Raw genomic sequence first — 18,260 nt, forward strand, 5'->3', positions numbered from 1 at the left:
CGACCGAACCGGGCGCATGGCACCAAGCAAGTCACATGACCAGTCAGTATACCATACTGGGACAGGGGCACACGTGCCCACTGAGCCAGCTGCATGGGTGCGCAGTCATTGCACCCTCAGATGTTCCCAGACTAACCCCCAGCCTCAGCAGAGACTGCACGGATGATGGGAGTGTGAGCCCAGTGTCAGTCCAGCACAGCAGCTTTATTAATACAGAGCACAGGGCAGTAGTACTGAGGCGGCTGGACAGCAGTAGTGCAGTCTATCACACACTGAGGGGGGCAGGGGACCCCTGAAATGTCTGGAGGATAAAGTGTCTGAGTACAGGGGAAGGAGCGGGTAATGATGGGGGGTGAATTCATTCCACCTCCTCTCTGCCGTGTAGATGACGGCTTTATTCCCCCCCATTACACCTCTGGGCACAACTACAGGGTGGTGGCCACAGCGGGGATGGGGCCACGTGTAAACCGGCCTGATTAAACCTAAAAACGGCCACAGAAATGATTGGGGGGGGGGGGGGGGGGCACAGACAGGACTGTAAACCACAAACAAAGTGCCGAGTGGGGGGATGGCAGAGCCCTGACCACCACATGCGGAGGGCGGGGGTCTCGTAGGTCAGAATTAATGGCATCAGGGGGCAGGACTGTAAACCACACACACTCCTGGGGGTCAGGAGTCACGGACGGGGAAGCCTTCCTCACGAATGAACTCCTCCAGCACCCTCACCACGCTCCGGGCCTCGGGCAGCTCGGCGTGCTCCACCGCCACGATCTGCAGCAGGAGGTCGCCATTCCCACAGTTCTTCAGGAAGTTGTAGCAGCGGAACAGGGCGTAATGGCTGCTCTCCGCCTGGCGGATCAGGCGCTTCAGATTGTTCATGTCTTGAATGACCTGTGAGGAGAGACAGAATGAAACAGCAGCTGGGCTCAGGCTCTGTCCGTCATGCTTTACACTGCGGCTCACATACATTATACTGCACTAGAGAGGCACAAGGTCCGCAGGATTCATTCTTACCTTCAGCTTGAAGTTCTCCAGCTTCTGGCGGAAGAGAAAGGGGCTGCCCCCGTCGTAGGTGTTGATGAAGACCTGCATCCAGTCCTCACAGAAGCGGTTACTGACTGCAGGAGAAGAGCAGCAAAGTCAGCAAACCCCCACCCCAAATCCTGAGGGGTGGTCAATGAGCGGGTGTCACGGGGCAGGGGTCCGCTGGTAGAGGTGCCACACATACAACATGGGGGGGGGGGGGGGGGGGGGGAGGTCTGCTGGTAGAGGTGCCACACACAGAGGGGTCTATATTCCCTCCCCCCTCCAGTTGGCAGTATTCCCTCAGGTTCTCACCTGCATTACCCAGCTGCGGTTGACCGTCACCGGCGTCCACGGTCACAGATCGCTGCTGCTGCAGCTCAGTCATTGCCAGGCACAGGGATGTCATGGTGCCCTCCTGGACTAAGCCCTGCAGACTGGCCGAGGTCAGGAACCTACAGCAGAGTACAAGGGTCAGGCAGGACCCCACTGAGGGGTGCGCGCACAGCGGTGGTCACTTACCTACTGATATCGTTCTGCGTCTGCTCAGTGGAGTTCACAACTTCCACAGGGGTGTAGCTCAGCGCCTACACAAAGGGCGAGACATACAGGAACCATAGGTGAGTGAGCTGGGGGTTATACTCCATACATGTAGAACAGGATGCCCTCTTCCCTATAACCTACACCTTTCATGGTGAAAGCAGCAGAAGGCTGGGGGTTCCAGGAGACACAACGCTCTGCTGGTGCACACTCATGAGGAGAACGTTATCTATAGTTACTCAGGAAACAGTCCTCATTGTCCAAACACTATATTATAACCCCCAGTATCTCACCGCATACAGCAAATAAGCCAGCTTCTCCTGAAAGAGGTTCACCACCCGATGTATGGGCAACACTGAATCTTCAAACCAGGCAACGAGATATGGCCGAATCTCCAATTCCAGGTAACCCATCTATAAGGAGGAGAACAAAGATGACAGAACCGGAGATTATAACCACACGGAGGACATTGTAAGGAGAGAACACTGAAGACTAGAACCGGAGCAGAGGGGACATTGTAAAGAGGACACGGAGGACTAGAACTGGAGGAGAGCAGACAAGGAGGACTAGAACCGGAGCAGAGGGGACATTGTAAGGAGAGAACACGGAAGACTAGAACCGGAGGAGAGGGGACAAGGAGGACTAGAACCGGAGCAGAGGGGACATTGTAAAGAGGACACGGAGGACTAGAACTGGAGGAGAGCAGACAAGGAGGACTAGAACCGGAGGAGAGTGGACATTGTAAGGAGAGAACACGGAGGACTAGAACCGGAGAAGAGCGGACATTATAAGGAGAGGACACAGACTATAACCGGAGCAGAGGGGACATTGTAAAGAGAGAACACGGAGGACTAGAACCGGAGGAGAGGGGACATTATAAGTAGAGGACAATGAGGACTAGAACCGGAGGAAAGCGGACAATGAGCGGACATTATAAGGAGAGGACACGGAGGACTAGAACCGGAGGAGAGGGGACATTATAAGTAGAGGACACGGAGGACTAGAACCGGAGGAGAGGGGACGTTACTCATATCATGAAGGCTTTGGATCTGGTTCTCACCTTTAATTTGCTCTTCAGGCCGTCCACATAATGATCCAGCTCAAGTCTGAAGGTGACAAATTAAGGAAACCTAGGAGGTGACAATACTGGACGGACCAGAGCAGCCATCATCAGTCATCACCTTCATGATGCAGACAGTAGCTCTGGTTTATCGGATATGGGGAGGGGGGACCTCAAAACACAAAATGCTGCCTCCAGTGGAGGAGGATGAACCCCATGATATTATTCTGTAGCATCTTCTACAGAAAGGATAGAATTACATATCTTATACTACAGAGATGGGGGGCACTGGGGTAACAGGGAGGACACAGCCATCTACACAGGGTAATGTGGGGGGCACTGGGATAACAGGGAGGACACAGCCATCTACACAGGGTAATGTGGGGGGCACTGGGATAACAGGGAGGACACAGCCATCTACACAGGGTAATGTGGGGGGCACTGGGATAACAGGGAGGACACAGCCATCTACACAGGGTAATGTGGGGGGCACTGGGATAACAGGGAGGACACAGCCATCTACACAGGGTAATGTGGGGGGCACTGGGATAACAGGGAGGACACAGCCATCTACACAGGGTAATGTGGGGGGCACTGGGATAACAGGGAGGACACAGCCATCTACACAGGGTAATGTGGGGGGCACTGGGGTAACAGGGAGGACACAGCCATCTACACAGGGTAATGTGGGGGGCACTGGGGTAACAGGGAGGACACAGCCATCTACACAGGGTAATGTGGGGGGCACTGGGGTAACAGGGAGGACACAGCGATCTACACAGGGTAATGTGGGGGGCACTGGGGTAACAGGGAGGACACAGCCATCTACACAGGGTAATGTGGGGGGCACTGGAGGTATACTCTGGGTGCACCATCTTAGGCTTTATATACTAGACACTAATGCCTAGGTGTGTACAATGCCAAGTACAGGCATATGAAGGATATAGATCCAGGCCTTTCTCGCTGCCCCCCAGGAAGCAGATGATGTGTTCCGGGGGCGCAGTCGCGCTGCACTCCTCTGCTTTACCTTGTATCAGGCAGTAGTAACAGCCCAGCACATAGTCAGGAGAGCTGGAAAGAGAGGAACACCACAAACATGGTCACACAGCCAGAGACCTGGGGGCCCCTGCAATGCATCATGGTCACACAGCCATCAGAGACCTGGGGCCCCTGCAATGCAGCATGGTCACACACACACGAGACCTGGGGCCACTGCAATGCATCATGGTCACACACACACGAGACCTGGGGCCCCTGCAATGCATCATGGTCACACAGCCATCAGAGACCTGGGGCCCCTGCAATGCATCATGGTCACACAGCCATCAGAGACCTGGGGCCCCTGCAATGCATCATGGTCACACACAAGTTCTTACACAGTGAAGTGACGCTGCTGGTGCGCCCTCCGCTCTGCGCTCAGGACCCTCACTAATCAGGCGACACTTCTGTGTTTCCAAAATGTAAAATTGACACCTGCGCTCCCACTAAGTATTGTGGTGCTCGCGGGGGCTCAGCCAATCAGATGCTTTATTACACACAACTTTAATACGTGACTATCGTATTCAACACCTATCTGTTCTGCCGGAGCGCAGAGGACTTGCAGGGGGTTGTCCTGGTTCAGAACTGAACCTGGACATACCCTCATTTTCACCACAGAAGCCTCCACCTAGCAGTCCCTACGGAGAGCCCAGTCTGTCACCGGATCTCTGACAGCCCAGGGCAAAGAAGAGCATTGGAGGATGAAATGCTCTGATGCTCATATACAGGTGGGAAAGGGGGCATGTCCGGGTTCAGCCCCTTTAACTGTTCTGCCGAGCTGAGGGGGGAGGCCTTCTTCCCCCCCCCCCCCCGATATCTTCTGAATGGTAGCAGCTAGAGGATTGCAACAGGTCTCGTTTAAAAGCTGGCATTCCAAAATGAGAGCATTAGTCCAAGCTAAACAGGAGATATCACTGTTAGAAATCGAGTCAGGAATTATTGCCAGTAAAACCTGCTTTGACGTTCAGCTGTGTTCACAGCACCCCGATTTCTAACAGTGATATCTTCCCATGTACTGAAGATATTGCTGTCATTCGGGTATTGTATGTTATTGGAATGTCAGCTTTCAAACAATATAAAGCCCAGATCTCTAGCTGGTACCAAACCAGAGATATGAGCAGCTACAGCAACCGCCCCCCTCCATGTCAGTCTGGAGGAGGAGGGTGGGCAGAGCTGACAGCCTGCAGGAGGAAAGGAAAAAATCCTGGCGCTCTCATCACTGTAGGGACCCACATAATGAAATTATGGTACTTTTACCACAGTGAACGCCGTAAATAAAGTCCACAAAATAAAAGGGAAAAAATGTATTTATTTTTCCTAATAAAAATAAGAATACAAATTATTTAATACACTATATATACAGTTGCAAGAAAAAGTTTGTGAACCCTTTGGAATGATCTGGATTTCTGTACAAATTGGTCATAAAATGTGATCTGATCTTCATCTAAGTCACAACAATAGACAATCACAGTCTGCTTAACCTAATAACACACAAAGAGTTAAGTGTTACCATGGTTTTATTGAGCACACCATGTAAACATTCACAGTGCAGGTAGAAAAAGTATGTGAACCCTTGGATTTAATAACTGGTTGAACCTCCTTTGGCAGCAATAACTTCAACCAAACGTTCCCTGTAGTTGCAGATCAGACGTGCACAACGGTCAGGAGTAATTCTTGACCATTCCTCTACAGAACTGTTTCAGTTCAGCAATGTTCTTGGGATGTCTGGTGTGAATCGCTTTCTTGAGGTCCTGCCACAGCATCTCCATCGGGTTGAGGTCAGGACTCTGACTGGGTGACTCCAGAAGGCGTATTGTCTTCTGTTTAAGCCATTCTGTTGTTGATTTACTTCTATGCTTTGGGTCGTTGTCCTGTTGCAGCACCCATCTTCTGTGGAGCTTCAGCTGGTGGACAGATGGCCTCAAGTTCTCCTGCAAAATATCTTGATAAACTTGGGAATTCATTTTTCTTTCGATGACAGCAATCCGTCCAGGCCCTGACGCAGCAAAGCAGCCCCAAACCATGATGCCCCCACCACCATACTTCACAGTTGGCATGAGGTTTTGATGTTGGTGTGCTGTGCCTCTTTTTCTCCACACATAGTGTTGTGTGTTTCTTCCAAACAACTCCGCTTTGTTTTCATCTGTCCACAGAATATTTTGCCAGTCCTGCTGTGGAACATCCAGGTGCTCTTGTGCAAACTGTAAACGTGCAGCAATGTTCTTTTTGGACAGCAGCGGCTTCCTCTGTGGTATCCTCCCATGAAATCCATTCTTGTTTAGTGTTTTACGTATCGTAGATTCGCTAACAGGGATGTCAGCATATGCCAGAGACTTCTGTAAGTCTCTAGCTGACACTCTAGGATTCTTCTTCACCTCATTGAGCAGTCTGCGCTGTGCTCTTGCAGTCATCTTTACAGGACGGCCACTCCTAGGGAGAGTAGTAGCAGTGCTGAACTTTCTCCATTTATAGACAATTTGTCTTACCGTGGACTGATGGACAGCAAGGCTTTTGGAGATACTTTTATAACCCTTTCCAGCTTTATGCAAGTCAACAATTCTTAATCGTAGGTCTTCTGAGAGCTCGTTTGTGCGAGGCATCACTCACATCAGGCAATGCTTCTTGTGAAAAGCAAACCCAGAACTGGTGTGTGTTTTTTATAGGGCAGGGCAGCTGTAACCACCACCTCCAATCTCATCTCATTGATTGGACTCCAGTTGGCCGACACCTCACTCCAATTAGCTCCTGGAGATGTCATTAGTCTAGGGGTTCACATACTTTTTCCACCTGCACTGTGAATGTTTACATGGTGTGTTCAATAAAAACATGGTAACATTTAACTTTGTGTGTTATTAGTTTAAGCAGATTGTGATGGTCTATGGATGTGACTTAGATGAAGATCAGATCACATTTTATGACCAATTTGTGCAGAAATAAAAAAAATATAAAAAAATGTTATGACTACTGGAACACAAAAGGGGGAAATATTATTAGTCCTTAAAGAGGACCTTTCACTCGTATACAAACTAAAAACTAACTATACCTGTGGGCAGAGCGGCGCCCAGGGGTCCCCCTGCACTTACTAGTATGCCTGGGCGCCGCTCTGTTCGCCCGGTATAGGCTCCGGTGTCTCAGCTCCGTCTGTTGTATTGGACTGATTTTTTGTAGGAGGCGTGTCCCTTGCTGCAATGCTGGCCAATCGCAGCACACAGCTCATAGACTGGCTATGAGCTGTGCGCTGCGATTGGCCAGTGCTGCAGCAAGGGACACGCCTCCTACAAAAAATCAGTCCAATACAACAGACGGAGCTGAGACACCGGAGCCTATACCGGGCGAACAGAGCGGCGCCCAGGCATACTAGTAAGTGCAGGGGGACCCCTGGGCGCCGCTCTGCCCACAGATAGAGTTAGTTTTTAGTTTGTATACGAGTGAAAGGTCCTCTTTAACCACTTCAGCCCCGCTAGGTGAAACCCCCTTCATGACCAGAGCAGACCTTTTTACACTTCTGCACTACACTATTTTCACCGTTTATCGCTCGGTCATGCAACTTACCACCCAAATGAATTTTACCTCCTTTTCTTCTCACTAATAGAGCTTTCATTTGGTGGTATTTCATTGCTGCTGGCATTTTTACTTTTTTTGTTATTAATCAAAATGTAACGATTTTTTTGCAAAAAAATGACATTTTTCACTTTCAGCTGTAAAATTTTGCAAAAAAAAAAAGACATCCATATATAAATTTTTCGCCAAATTTATTGTTCTACATGTCTTTGATAAAAAAAAAAATGTTTGGGCAAAAAAAAAAATGGTTTGGGTAAAAGTTATAGCATTTACAAACTATGGTACAAAAATGTGAATTTCCGCTTTTTGAAACAGCTCTGACTTTCTGAGCACCTGTCATGATTCCTGAGGTTCTACAATGCCCAGACAGTAGAAACACCCCACAAATGACCCCATTTCGGAAAGTAGACACCCTAAGGTATTCGCTGATGGGCATAGTGAGTTCATAGAACTTTTTATTTTTTGTCACAAGTTAGCGGAAAATGATGATGATTTTTTATTTTATTTTTTTTTCTTACAAAGTCTCATATTCCACTAACTTGCGACAAAAAATAAAAAATTCTAGGAACTCGCCATGCCCCTCACGGAATACCTTGGGGTGTCTTCTTTCCAAAATGGGGTCACTTGTGGCGTAGTTATACTGCCCTGGCAATTTAGGGGCCCATATGTGTGAGAAGTACTTTGCAATCAAAATCGGTAAAAAATGACCGGTGAAATCCGAAAGGTGCACTTTGGAATATGTGCCCCTTTGCCCACCTTGGCAGCAAAAAAGTGTGACACATCTGGTATCGCCGTACTCAGGAGAAGTTGGGGAATGTGTTTTGGGGTGTCATTTTACATATACCCATGCTGGGTGAGAAAAATATCTTGGTCAAATGCCAACTTTGTATAAAAAAAAGGGGAAAGTGTGGCGAAGTGCGTTATACTTCCGGAAACACTCTCCAAAGCATAGGGCAGGGTGGTCCGGACAGTCAGGACAGAAATAGCGGGTGTCACGCCTTATTCCACTCCTGCTACAGACACGACATCTTTTTCGGGGTGACTGTTGGGTTGAGGTACCAGGAACGACATTGGGGAAATGTCGCTCGTGTAGACGGCTAACTACACTGGTGGTTGGGGCCACGGAACCTCCTGGGTACAGGAGGTTCTCGATGATCTCTTCCTGAAATTTGAGGAAGGATCCAGTTCTCCCAGCCTTACTGTAGAGAACAAAACTATTGTACAGAGCCAATTGAATTAAATATACAGACACCTTCTTATACCAGCGTCTGGTGCGTCGGGAAACTAAATACGGAGACAACATCTGGTCATTGAAGTCCACCCCTCCCATGTGGAGGTTATAGTCGTGGACTGAGAGGGGCTTTTCAATGACACGGGTTGCTCGCTCAATTTGTATTGTCGTGTCTGCGTGAATGGAGGAGAGCATGTAAACGTCACGCTTGTCTCTCCATTTCACCGCGAGCAGTTCTTCGTTACACAGTGCGGCCCTCTGCCCCCTTGCAAGACGGGTGCTAACGAGCCGTTGGGGGAAGCCCGCGCGACTAGTTCGCGCGGTACCACAGTCGCCAATCCGTTCTAGAAACAAATGCCTAAAGAGGGCCACACTTGTGTAGAAATTGTCCACATAAAGATGGTACCCCTTGCCGAATAAGGGTGACACCAAGTCCCAAACTGTCTTCCCACTGCTCCCCAGGTAGTCAGGGCAACCGACCGGCTCCAGGGTCTGATCTTTTCCCTCATAGATCCGAAATTTGTGGGTATAGCCTGTGGCCCTTTCACAGAGCTTATACAATTTGACCCCATACCGGGCGCGCTTGCTTGGGATGTATTGTTTGAAGCCAAGGCGCCCGGTAAAATGTATCAGGGACTCGTCTATGCAGATGTTTTGCTCTGGGGTATAAATATCTGCAAATTTCTGGTTGAAATGGTCTATGAGGGGCCGAATTTTGTGGAGCCGGTCAAAAGCAGGGTGGCCCCTGGGACGGGAGGCGGTGTTGTCACTAAAGTGCAGGAACCGCAGGATGGCCTCAAAACGTGCCCTGGACATGGCAGCAGAGAACATGGGCATGTGATAATTCGGGTTCGTGGACCAATATGACCGCAATTCATGCTTTTTTGTCAGGCCCATGTTGAGGAGGAGGCCCAAAAAAGTTTTAAGTTCGGAAACTTGGACTGGTTTCCACCGGAAAGGCTGGGCATAAAATCTTCCCGGGTTAGCGGTGATAAATTGTGTGGCATACCTGTTTGCTTCGGCCACAACTATGTCTAAAAGCTCCGCAGTCAAGAACAGCTCAAAAAATCCCAGGGCCGAACCGATCTGAGCCGTCTCAACCCGAACTCCAGACTGGGCAGTGAAAGGGAAAACTACAGGTGCGGCTGAAGTTGGGGACTGCCAATCAGGGTTTGCCAGCACCTCTGGGATTCTAGGGGCTCTACGGGCACGTCTTTGCGGTGGCTGCGACGGGGTCACTACTGCACGTGCCACCGTACCAGCTTCAACTGCCCTTCTGGTGCTCGCTACTTCACCAGGTTGTACGGCAGTGCTGGTACTAGGTCCAGGGAGGGCTGGGCTGCTGGTGTATGCCTCACCACGTAATCCGACAGCACCAGCCCCACTCTGCTGCTCTTGAAGCGGATCCTGCGGTCTAGCGACACGGGGCCGGGTACGCCTGGTGGTATCAGGGACCTCAGCCTCCTCGTCCGAACTTTGGGTCAGAGAGCCACTGCTTTCTACAGGTTCGTATTCTGACCCGCTGGATTCATCAGATGAGGGTTCCCACTCCTCATCCGACTGGGTCAGAAGCCTGTAGGCCTCTTCAGAGGAATACCCCCTGTTAGACATGTGGGCAACTAAATTTAGGGGTATTCCCTGAGTCTACCCAAGAAAAAAAAAGCAAGCCGGTCTTACAAAGGGGAGGCTAGCGAAGTACCGGAGGCCGCTGCGGTTGATAAAAAATATCAAAACTGATTTTTTTATCGCCGCAGTGCGTGTAAAGTGAATGTGCAGTGATCAAAAAAAAATTTTTTTTTTGTCACTGCGGTGGGGCGGGTGTTGGCGAACGCACGTGTGGGCGACCGATCAGGCCTGATCGGGCAAACACTGCGTTTTGGGTGGAGGGCGAACTAAAGTGACACTAATACAATTATAGATCTGACCGTGATCAGTTTTGATCACTTCCAGATACTATAAAAGTACAAATGCTGATTAGCGATACGCTAATCAGCGAATAACGGACTGCGGTGCGGTGGGCTGGGCGCTAACTGATCGCTAACTACCTAACCAAGGGACCTAAACTATACCTAAAACCTAACGGTCAATAACAGTGAAAAAAAAAAGTGACAGTTTGCACTGATCACTTTTTTCACTTGTGATTGACAGGGGTGATCAAAGGGGTGATCAAAGGGTTAATTGGGGTTCAGGGGGGTGATCAGGGGCTATAGTGTAGTGTTTGGTGTACTCACTGTGTAGCCTGCTCCTCTGCTGGATCCCAGCAGACGTGTCTTCAATGCTAATAGAATTTATTTTGCAAGTAGCAATATGTCCATGAATAGGACGCGTTTCGGCTCAATAGCCTTTCTCAACAGATCTGTTGAGAAAGGCTATTGAGCCGAAACGCGTCCTATTCATGGACATATTGCTACTTGCAAAATAAATTCTATTAGCATTGAAGACACGTCTGCTGGGATTTTCTTTCTACTACATGTGGTAATTATCCTATCCCGTGCGGCGTGCAACCCTGCGTGTGCCGGCCACACTTCCTTCTACCTCTGCTGGATCCAACCGACGAAAAGAACCAGCAGAGGAGCAGGCAGCCATATAACAGATCATATTTACAAATATGATCTGCTATCTGGCACTTTGATTGGATTTTTAAAAAATCAGCAACCTGCCAGCCACGATCATTGGCTGGCAGGTTGCTGACGAAATACTTCTGTGCGAAATGCCGGCGCGAACTGCGCATGCGCGCGCGCATAGTCGCGTCATCTCGCGTCTCGCGAGATGACGCATATATGCGTGACTGTGCGCAGCGCTGCCACCTCCGGAACACACATGTGCGTTAGGCGGTCCGGAGGTGGTTAAGGCTAAAATTAATTCTGTCACTAAGGGGTTAAAAATGCAATAGTGTCCCCGGAGTTGTCCGCCAGCAAGATTTATTGCAGAAACATTAAAAATCTACAAGAACAAAAAAAGTTTTTGGGAAGGTTTACTCCAATTTTACCAGGACTGTTAGGAAATTAAATCACAAGCACAGAGGAAGGACTGGAAATCTGGACGTCACGGTCACAGGGACTTCATCAGCAAATGAGAGCAGAGGAGTACTACAGCATGGCCGTCAGCTAGTGTGTAGAGGTAAGATGGCTCCAGTAATGTGCAATGAACCGTCAGACTGGACGAGAAGATAATCCGTTAAAGAACAGGGACTAATACTCTGCAGGAGCCTGGTTCTTTAGGACAGCCCCCTAGATAGTATTAGTCCCTGCTCTATCACTGCTCCTCTGCTGTACATGCAGGACATGGTGCGGTTCTATAGGACAGCCTCCTGTACGGTATTAGTCCCTGCTCTATCACTGGACCTCTGCTGTACATGTAGGACATGGTGCGGTTCTATAGGACAGCCTCCTGTACGGTATTAGTCCCTGCTCTATCACTGGACCTCTGCTGTACATGCAGGACATGGTGCGGTTCTTTAGGACAGCATCCTGTACGGTATTAGTCCCTGCTCTATCACTGGACCTCTGCTGTACATGTAGGACATGGTGCGGATCTATAGGACAGCATCCTGTACGGTATTAGTCCCTGCTTTATCACTGGACCTCTGCTGTACATGCAGGACATGGTGCGGATCTATAGGACAGCCTCCTGTACGGTATTAGTCCCTGCGCTATCACTGGACCTCTGCTGTACATGCAGGACATGGTGCGGATCTATAGGACAGCCTCCTGTACGGTATTAGTCCCTGCTCTATCACTGGACCTCTGCTGTACATGCAGGACATGGTGCGGATCTATAGGACAGCCTCCTGTACGGTATTAGTCCCTGCTCTATCACTGGACCTCTGCTCCTCTGCTGTACATGCAGGACATGGTGTGGTTCTATAGGACAGCCTCCTGTACGGTATTAGTCCCTGCTCTATCACTGGACCTCTGCTGTACATGCAGGACATGGTGCGGATCTATAGGACAGCCTCCTGTACGGTATTAGTCCCTGCTCTATCACTGGACCTCTGCTGTACATGCAGGACATGGTGTGGTTCTATAGGACAGCCTCCTGTACGGTATTAGTCCCTGCTCTATCACTGGACCTCTGCTGTACATGCAGGACATGGTGTGGTTCTATAGGACAGCCTCCTGTACGGTATTAGTCCCTGCTCTATCACTGGACCTCTGCTGTACATGCAGGACATGGTGCGGATCTATAGGACAGCCTCCTGTACGGTATTAGTCCCTGCTCTATCACTGGACCTCTGCTGTACATGCAGGACATGGTGCGGTTCTTTAGGACAGCCTCCTGTACGGTATTAGTCCCTGCTGTATCACTGGACCTCTGCTGTACATGTAGGACATGGTGCGGTTCTATAGTACAGCCTCCTGTACGGTATTAGTCCCTGTTCTATCACTGGACCTCTGCTGTACATGCAGGACATGGTGTGGTTCTATAGGACACCCTCCTGTACGGTATTAGTCCCTGCTGTATCACTGGACCTCTGCTGTACATGTAGGACATGGTGTGGATCTATAGGACAGCCTCCTGTACGGTATTAGTCCCTGCTGTATCACTGGACCTCTGCTGTACATGCAGGACATGGTGCGGCTCTTTAGGACAGCCCCCTAGATAGTATTAGTCCCTGCTGTATCACTGGACCTCTGCTGTACATGCAGGACATGGTGCGGCTCTTTAGGACAGCCCCCTAGATAGTATTAGTCCCTGCTCTATCACTGGATCTCTGCTGTACATGTAGGACAGCCTCCTGTACGGTATTAGTCCCTGCTCTATCACTGGACCTCTGCTGTACATGCAGGACATGGTGCGGATCTATAGGACAGCATCCTGTACGGTATTAGTCCCTGCTTTATCACTGGACCTCTGCTGTACATGCAGGACATGGTGCGGATCTATAGGACAGCCTCCTGTACGGTATTAGTCCCTGCTGTATCACTGGACCTCTGCTGTACATGCAGGACATGGTGCGGCTCTTTAGGACAGCCCCCTAGATAGTATTAGTCCCTGCTGTATCACTGGACCTCTGCTGTACATGCAGGACATGGTGCGGCTCTTTAGGACAGCCCCCTAGATAGTATTAGTCCCTGCTCTATCACTGGATCTCTGCTGTACATGTAGGACAGCCTCCTGTACGGTATTAGTCCCTGCTCTATCACTGGACCTCTGCTGTACATGCAGGACATGGTGCGGATCTATAGGACAGCATCCTGTACGGTATTAGTCCCTGCTTTATCACTGGACCTCTGCTGTACATGCAGGACATGGTGCGGATCTATAGGACAGCCTCCTGTACGGTATTAGTCCCTGCTCTATCACTGGACCTCTGCTGTACATGCAGGACATGGTGCGGTTCTATAGGACAGCCCCCTGTACGGTATTAGTCCCTGCTCTATCACTGGACCTCTGCTGTACATGCAGGACATGGTGCGGATCTATAGGACAGTCTCCTGTACGGTATTAGTCCCTGCTCTATCACTGGACCTCTGCTGTACATGCAGGACATGGTGCGGTTCTATAGGACAGCCCCCTGTACGGTATTAGTCCCTGCTCTATCACTGGACCTCTGCTGTACATGCAGGACATGGTGCGGTTCTATAGGACAGCCTCCTGTACGGTATTAGTCCCTGCTCTATCACTGGACCTCTGCTGTACATGCAGGACATGGTGCGGATCTATAGGACAGCCTCCTGTACGGTATTAGTCCCTGCTCTATCACTGGACCTCTGCTGTACATGTAGGACATGGTGCAGTTCTATAGGACAGCCTCCTGTACGGTATTAGTCCCTGCTCTATCACTGGACCTCTGCTGTACATGCAGGACATGGTGCGGTTCTATAGGACAGCCTCCTGTACGGTATTAGTCCCTGCTCTATCACTGGACCTCTGCTGTACATGCAGGACATGGTGCGGATCTATAGGACAGCCTCCTGTACGGTATTAGTCCCTGCTCTATCACTGGACCTCTGCTGTACATGCAGGACATGGTGCGGATCTATAGGACAGCCTCCTGTACGGTATTAGTCCCTGCTCTATCACTGGACCTCTGCTGTACATGCAGGACATGGTGCGGTTCTATAGGACAGCATCCTGTACGGTATTAGTCCCTGCTCTCTCACTATTTTATGAGTCCAGCCTGACTGTTCTGAGCAGATTTCTGGAGCCATCTTACGTCTAAACACCTCCCAGCTCGGTACATACCCCAGGAGTCATATCCCCGCTATATGCTGTATACACAGGAGCTCGCCTCATTGTCTCCCTCTTCAGGTGTTGGTTCACATCACTTTTCCTTTCTCATGGACTTACTTCATGGTCCTCCTCTTTCCGTGTTTTTTTGGATGATAGTGTGGTCGCGGTTTGTGCGCGTACTGCCCTGATTGGCGAGGTTTGTCGGCCCAGTGTGACCGTTTTCCTTACTCACTGGCGGCCATGCCATAGTCTTCCTCTGCGCTCATTTGCTGATGAAGGCCTTGCAGATCGGGGCGTCCAGGTTTCCACACGTCATTTCTCTGTTATGATATAAATCGGTGGACTCATCTGGGACACTGGTGGCAAATCACTAGACTATGCCACCAATGTCAGATTGGGGGGGGTCCCACCGCTGAGACCCGCACCCAACTCTAGAACAGGAAGGACAGCAGGCAGGGGCTGTATGCTCTGCATCATTTTCTATGGAAGGACATGAATAGAGGGTGGCTATAGGAGTCTATGGTAGATTGAAATCTACCTCTGGTCACATCAGAGGCGCCATGCTTTATACTGCTCCCATGCTCTATTAAGACACAGCTATCATCAGTGAGTGTAGCTGAGCTGCAGTGTCCATGGGGGATATGTACACCCCTCCAGTCTTATCGGTGGCTCAGGCAGCTTCTTCCACCATGCTTTACACTGCATTCACACCTTCAGACCAACATTAATATGGGTGATCAGAGAGGGTTACTTACCCAAGGTCCACAGATGACACGTTCCCCACACCCTCAAACAAGGCTCCTCGGGACAAGCGCTTTGCTATGAACGTCCGGAGCTCGGGCTCGGCCTCAGCAGCGAGGTTAGTGTCTACCAGAGACAGGCTGTACAGAGAAGCACAGAGACGTCAGCAGAGCAGGAGACTTATAACGGGGGGGTCATGATACACAGAGGACATCACCTGAAATCTTCTCCACATAGGGTGTCTGCAGCACCACTCTCATCATCCTCACCATCTCTATGCTGGGAGTCGCTGCAAGAGAGAATCACATGTCAGCAAAAGAGGTAACAGGGAAAATCACAGATATTGGGGGCTCCTCTCACCCCCCGGCCTGCTGGTACAGGTAGTAGTAGTGATATAGGGGGTATAATAGATATTGGGGGCTCCTCTCACCCCCCCCCCCGGCCTGCTGGTACAGGTAGTAGTAGTGATATAGGGGGTATAAGATATTGGGGGCTCCTCTCACCCCCCGGCCTGCTGGTACAGGTAGTAGTAGTGATACAGGGGGTATAATAGATATTGGGGGCTCCTCTCTCCCCCGGCCTGCAGGTACAGGTAGTTGTAGTGATATAGGGGGTATAATAGATATTGGGGGCTCCTCTCCCCCCGGCCTGCAGGTACAGGTAGTTGTAGTGATATAGGGGGTATAATAGATATTGGGGGCTCCTCTCACCCCCCGGCCTGCTGGTACAGGTAGTAGTAGTGATATAGGGGGTATAATAGATATTGGGGGCTCCTCTCACCCCCGGCCTGCTGGTACAGGTAGTAATAGTGATATAGGGGGTATAATAGATATTGGGGGCTCCTCTCACCCCCCAGCCTGCTGGTACAGGTAGTAGTAGTGATACAGGGGGTATAATAGATATTAGGGGCTCCTCTCACCCCCGGCCTGCTGGTACAGGTAGTAGTAGTGATACAGGGGGTATAATAGATATTGGGGGCTCCTCTCACCCCCCGGCCTGCTGGTACAGGTAGTAGTAGTGATATAGGGGGTATAATAGATATTGGGGGCTCCTCTCACCCCCCGGCCTGCTGGAACAGGTAGTAGTAGTGATACAGGGGGTATAATAGATATTAGGGGCTCCTCTCACCCCCCGGCCTGCTGGTACAGGTAGTAGTAGTGATATAGGGGGTATAATAGATATTGGGGGCTCCTCTCACCCCCCGGCCTGCTGGTACAGGTAGTAGTAGTGATATAGGGGGTATAATAGATATTGGGGGCTCCTCTCACCCCCCGGCCTGCTGGTACACGTAGTAGTAGTGATATAGGGGGTATAATAGATATTGGGGGCTCCTCTCACCCCCTCGGCCTGCTGGTACAGGTACTAGTAGTGATATAGGGGGTATAATAGATATTGGGGGCTCCTCTCACCCCCCGGCCTGCTGGTACAGGTAGTAGTAGTGATATAGGGGGTATAATAGATATTGGGGGCTCCTCTCACCCCCCGGCCTGCTGGTACAGGTAGTAGTAGTGATATAGGGGGTATAATAGATATTGGGGGCTCCTCTCACCCCCCGGCCTGCAGGTACAGGTAGTAGTAGTGATATAGGGGGTATAATAGATATTGGGGGCTCCTCTCACCCCCTGGCCTGCAGGTACAGGTAGTTGTAATGATATAGGGGGTATAATAGATATTGGGGGCTCCTCTCCCCCCGGCCTGCAGGTACAGGTGGTAGTAGTGATATAGGGGGTATAATAGATATTGGGGGCTCCTCTCACCCCCCGGCCTGCTGGTACAGGTACAGGCAGTAGTAATGGCCGCCGGGCCGCTCTCCCTTCCTCTCGTCGCCGCCATCCTCGCTTCTCACATCGTCACCGTCCACGGACTCGGCCAGAGAGCTCTGCGCCGGTAACATCACCACGAATGACAGATCAGCGGTCCGTCTTCATTACCAGTCCCCTAGAGACTCACACAACAGTTCCGCGAAAAAAAAAGGTTCCGACCTTTACAAAGCTGCAAAGACCTGACGTCACCCGGAGACCGGAAGCGGACGGACCCGGGCCTGCGGACGGCCAGGAAGACCCCTGAGCTGTATGACGTCAAACCTAATGAGAAGGAACACTGTGTGCACAAGAGTTCTGCACTAGGCCACGCCCATAACTCCGCCCAAAACATAACTACACACCTAATCCCATTAGTCTAAATCCCCCCTCATGGTAATTAACCCACTTTATGCCCTGATATGTGCCCCTCACAGTAGTTATACCAGATATGTGCCCCCTCACAGTAGTTATTACCAGATATGTGCCCCTCACAGTAGTTATTACCAGATATGTGCCCCTCACAGTAGTTATTACCAGATATGTGCCCCTCACAGTAGTTATACCAGATATGTGCCCCTCACAGTAGTTTATACCAGATATGTGCCTCACAGTAGTATGACCGGTGCACAGTAGTTATACCAGATATGTGCCCCTCACAGTAGTTATTACCAGATATGTGCCCCTCACAGTAGTTATTACCAGATATGTGCCCCCTCACAGTAGTTATTACCAGATATGTGCCCCTCACAGTAGTTATTACCAGATATGTGCCCCCTCACAGTAGTTATTACCAGATATGTGCCCCTCACAGTAGTTATTACCAGATATGTGCCCCTCACAGTAGTTATTACCAGATATGTGCCCCTCACAGTAGTTATTACCAGATATGTGCCCCTCACAGTAGTTATTACCAGATATGTGCCCCTCACAGTAGTTATTACCAGATATGTGCCCCTCACAGTAGTTATACCAGATATGTGCCCCTCACAGTAGTTATTACCAGATATGTGCCCCTCACAGTAGTTATACCAGATATGTGCCCCTCACAGTAGTTATTACCAGATATGTGCCCCTCACAGTAGTTATT

The 18,260-nt window shown here is 50.2% G+C and overlaps 1 protein-coding gene across 1 annotated transcript; it reads right to left on the bottom strand.

Annotated features, from left to right (window-relative positions):
* Positions 1-183: 183 nt before the first annotated feature.
* Positions 184-17,425, bottom strand: LOC122922564 (protein Njmu-R1-like). The gene is made up of 10 exons (XM_044273219.1): positions 17,129-17,425; positions 15,589-15,660; positions 15,386-15,511; positions 3,569-3,694; positions 2,624-2,675; positions 1,857-1,976; positions 1,546-1,610; positions 1,339-1,478; positions 1,015-1,118; positions 184-891 (listed from the first exon to the last, which is right to left on the bottom strand). The coding sequence occupies exons 1-10, from the start codon at positions 17,263-17,265 to the stop codon at positions 670-672; spliced, it is 1,164 nt and encodes a 387-aa protein (XP_044129154.1). The 5' UTR covers positions 17,266-17,425; the 3' UTR covers positions 184-669.
* Between the last annotated feature and the right edge of the window lie 835 nt (positions 17,426-18,260).

This window comes from Bufo gargarizans, unplaced genomic scaffold (assembly GCF_014858855.1).
Source record: "Bufo gargarizans isolate SCDJY-AF-19 unplaced genomic scaffold, ASM1485885v1 fragScaff_scaffold_483_pilon, whole genome shotgun sequence".
Taxonomy (NCBI): domain Eukaryota; kingdom Metazoa; phylum Chordata; class Amphibia; order Anura; family Bufonidae; genus Bufo; species Bufo gargarizans.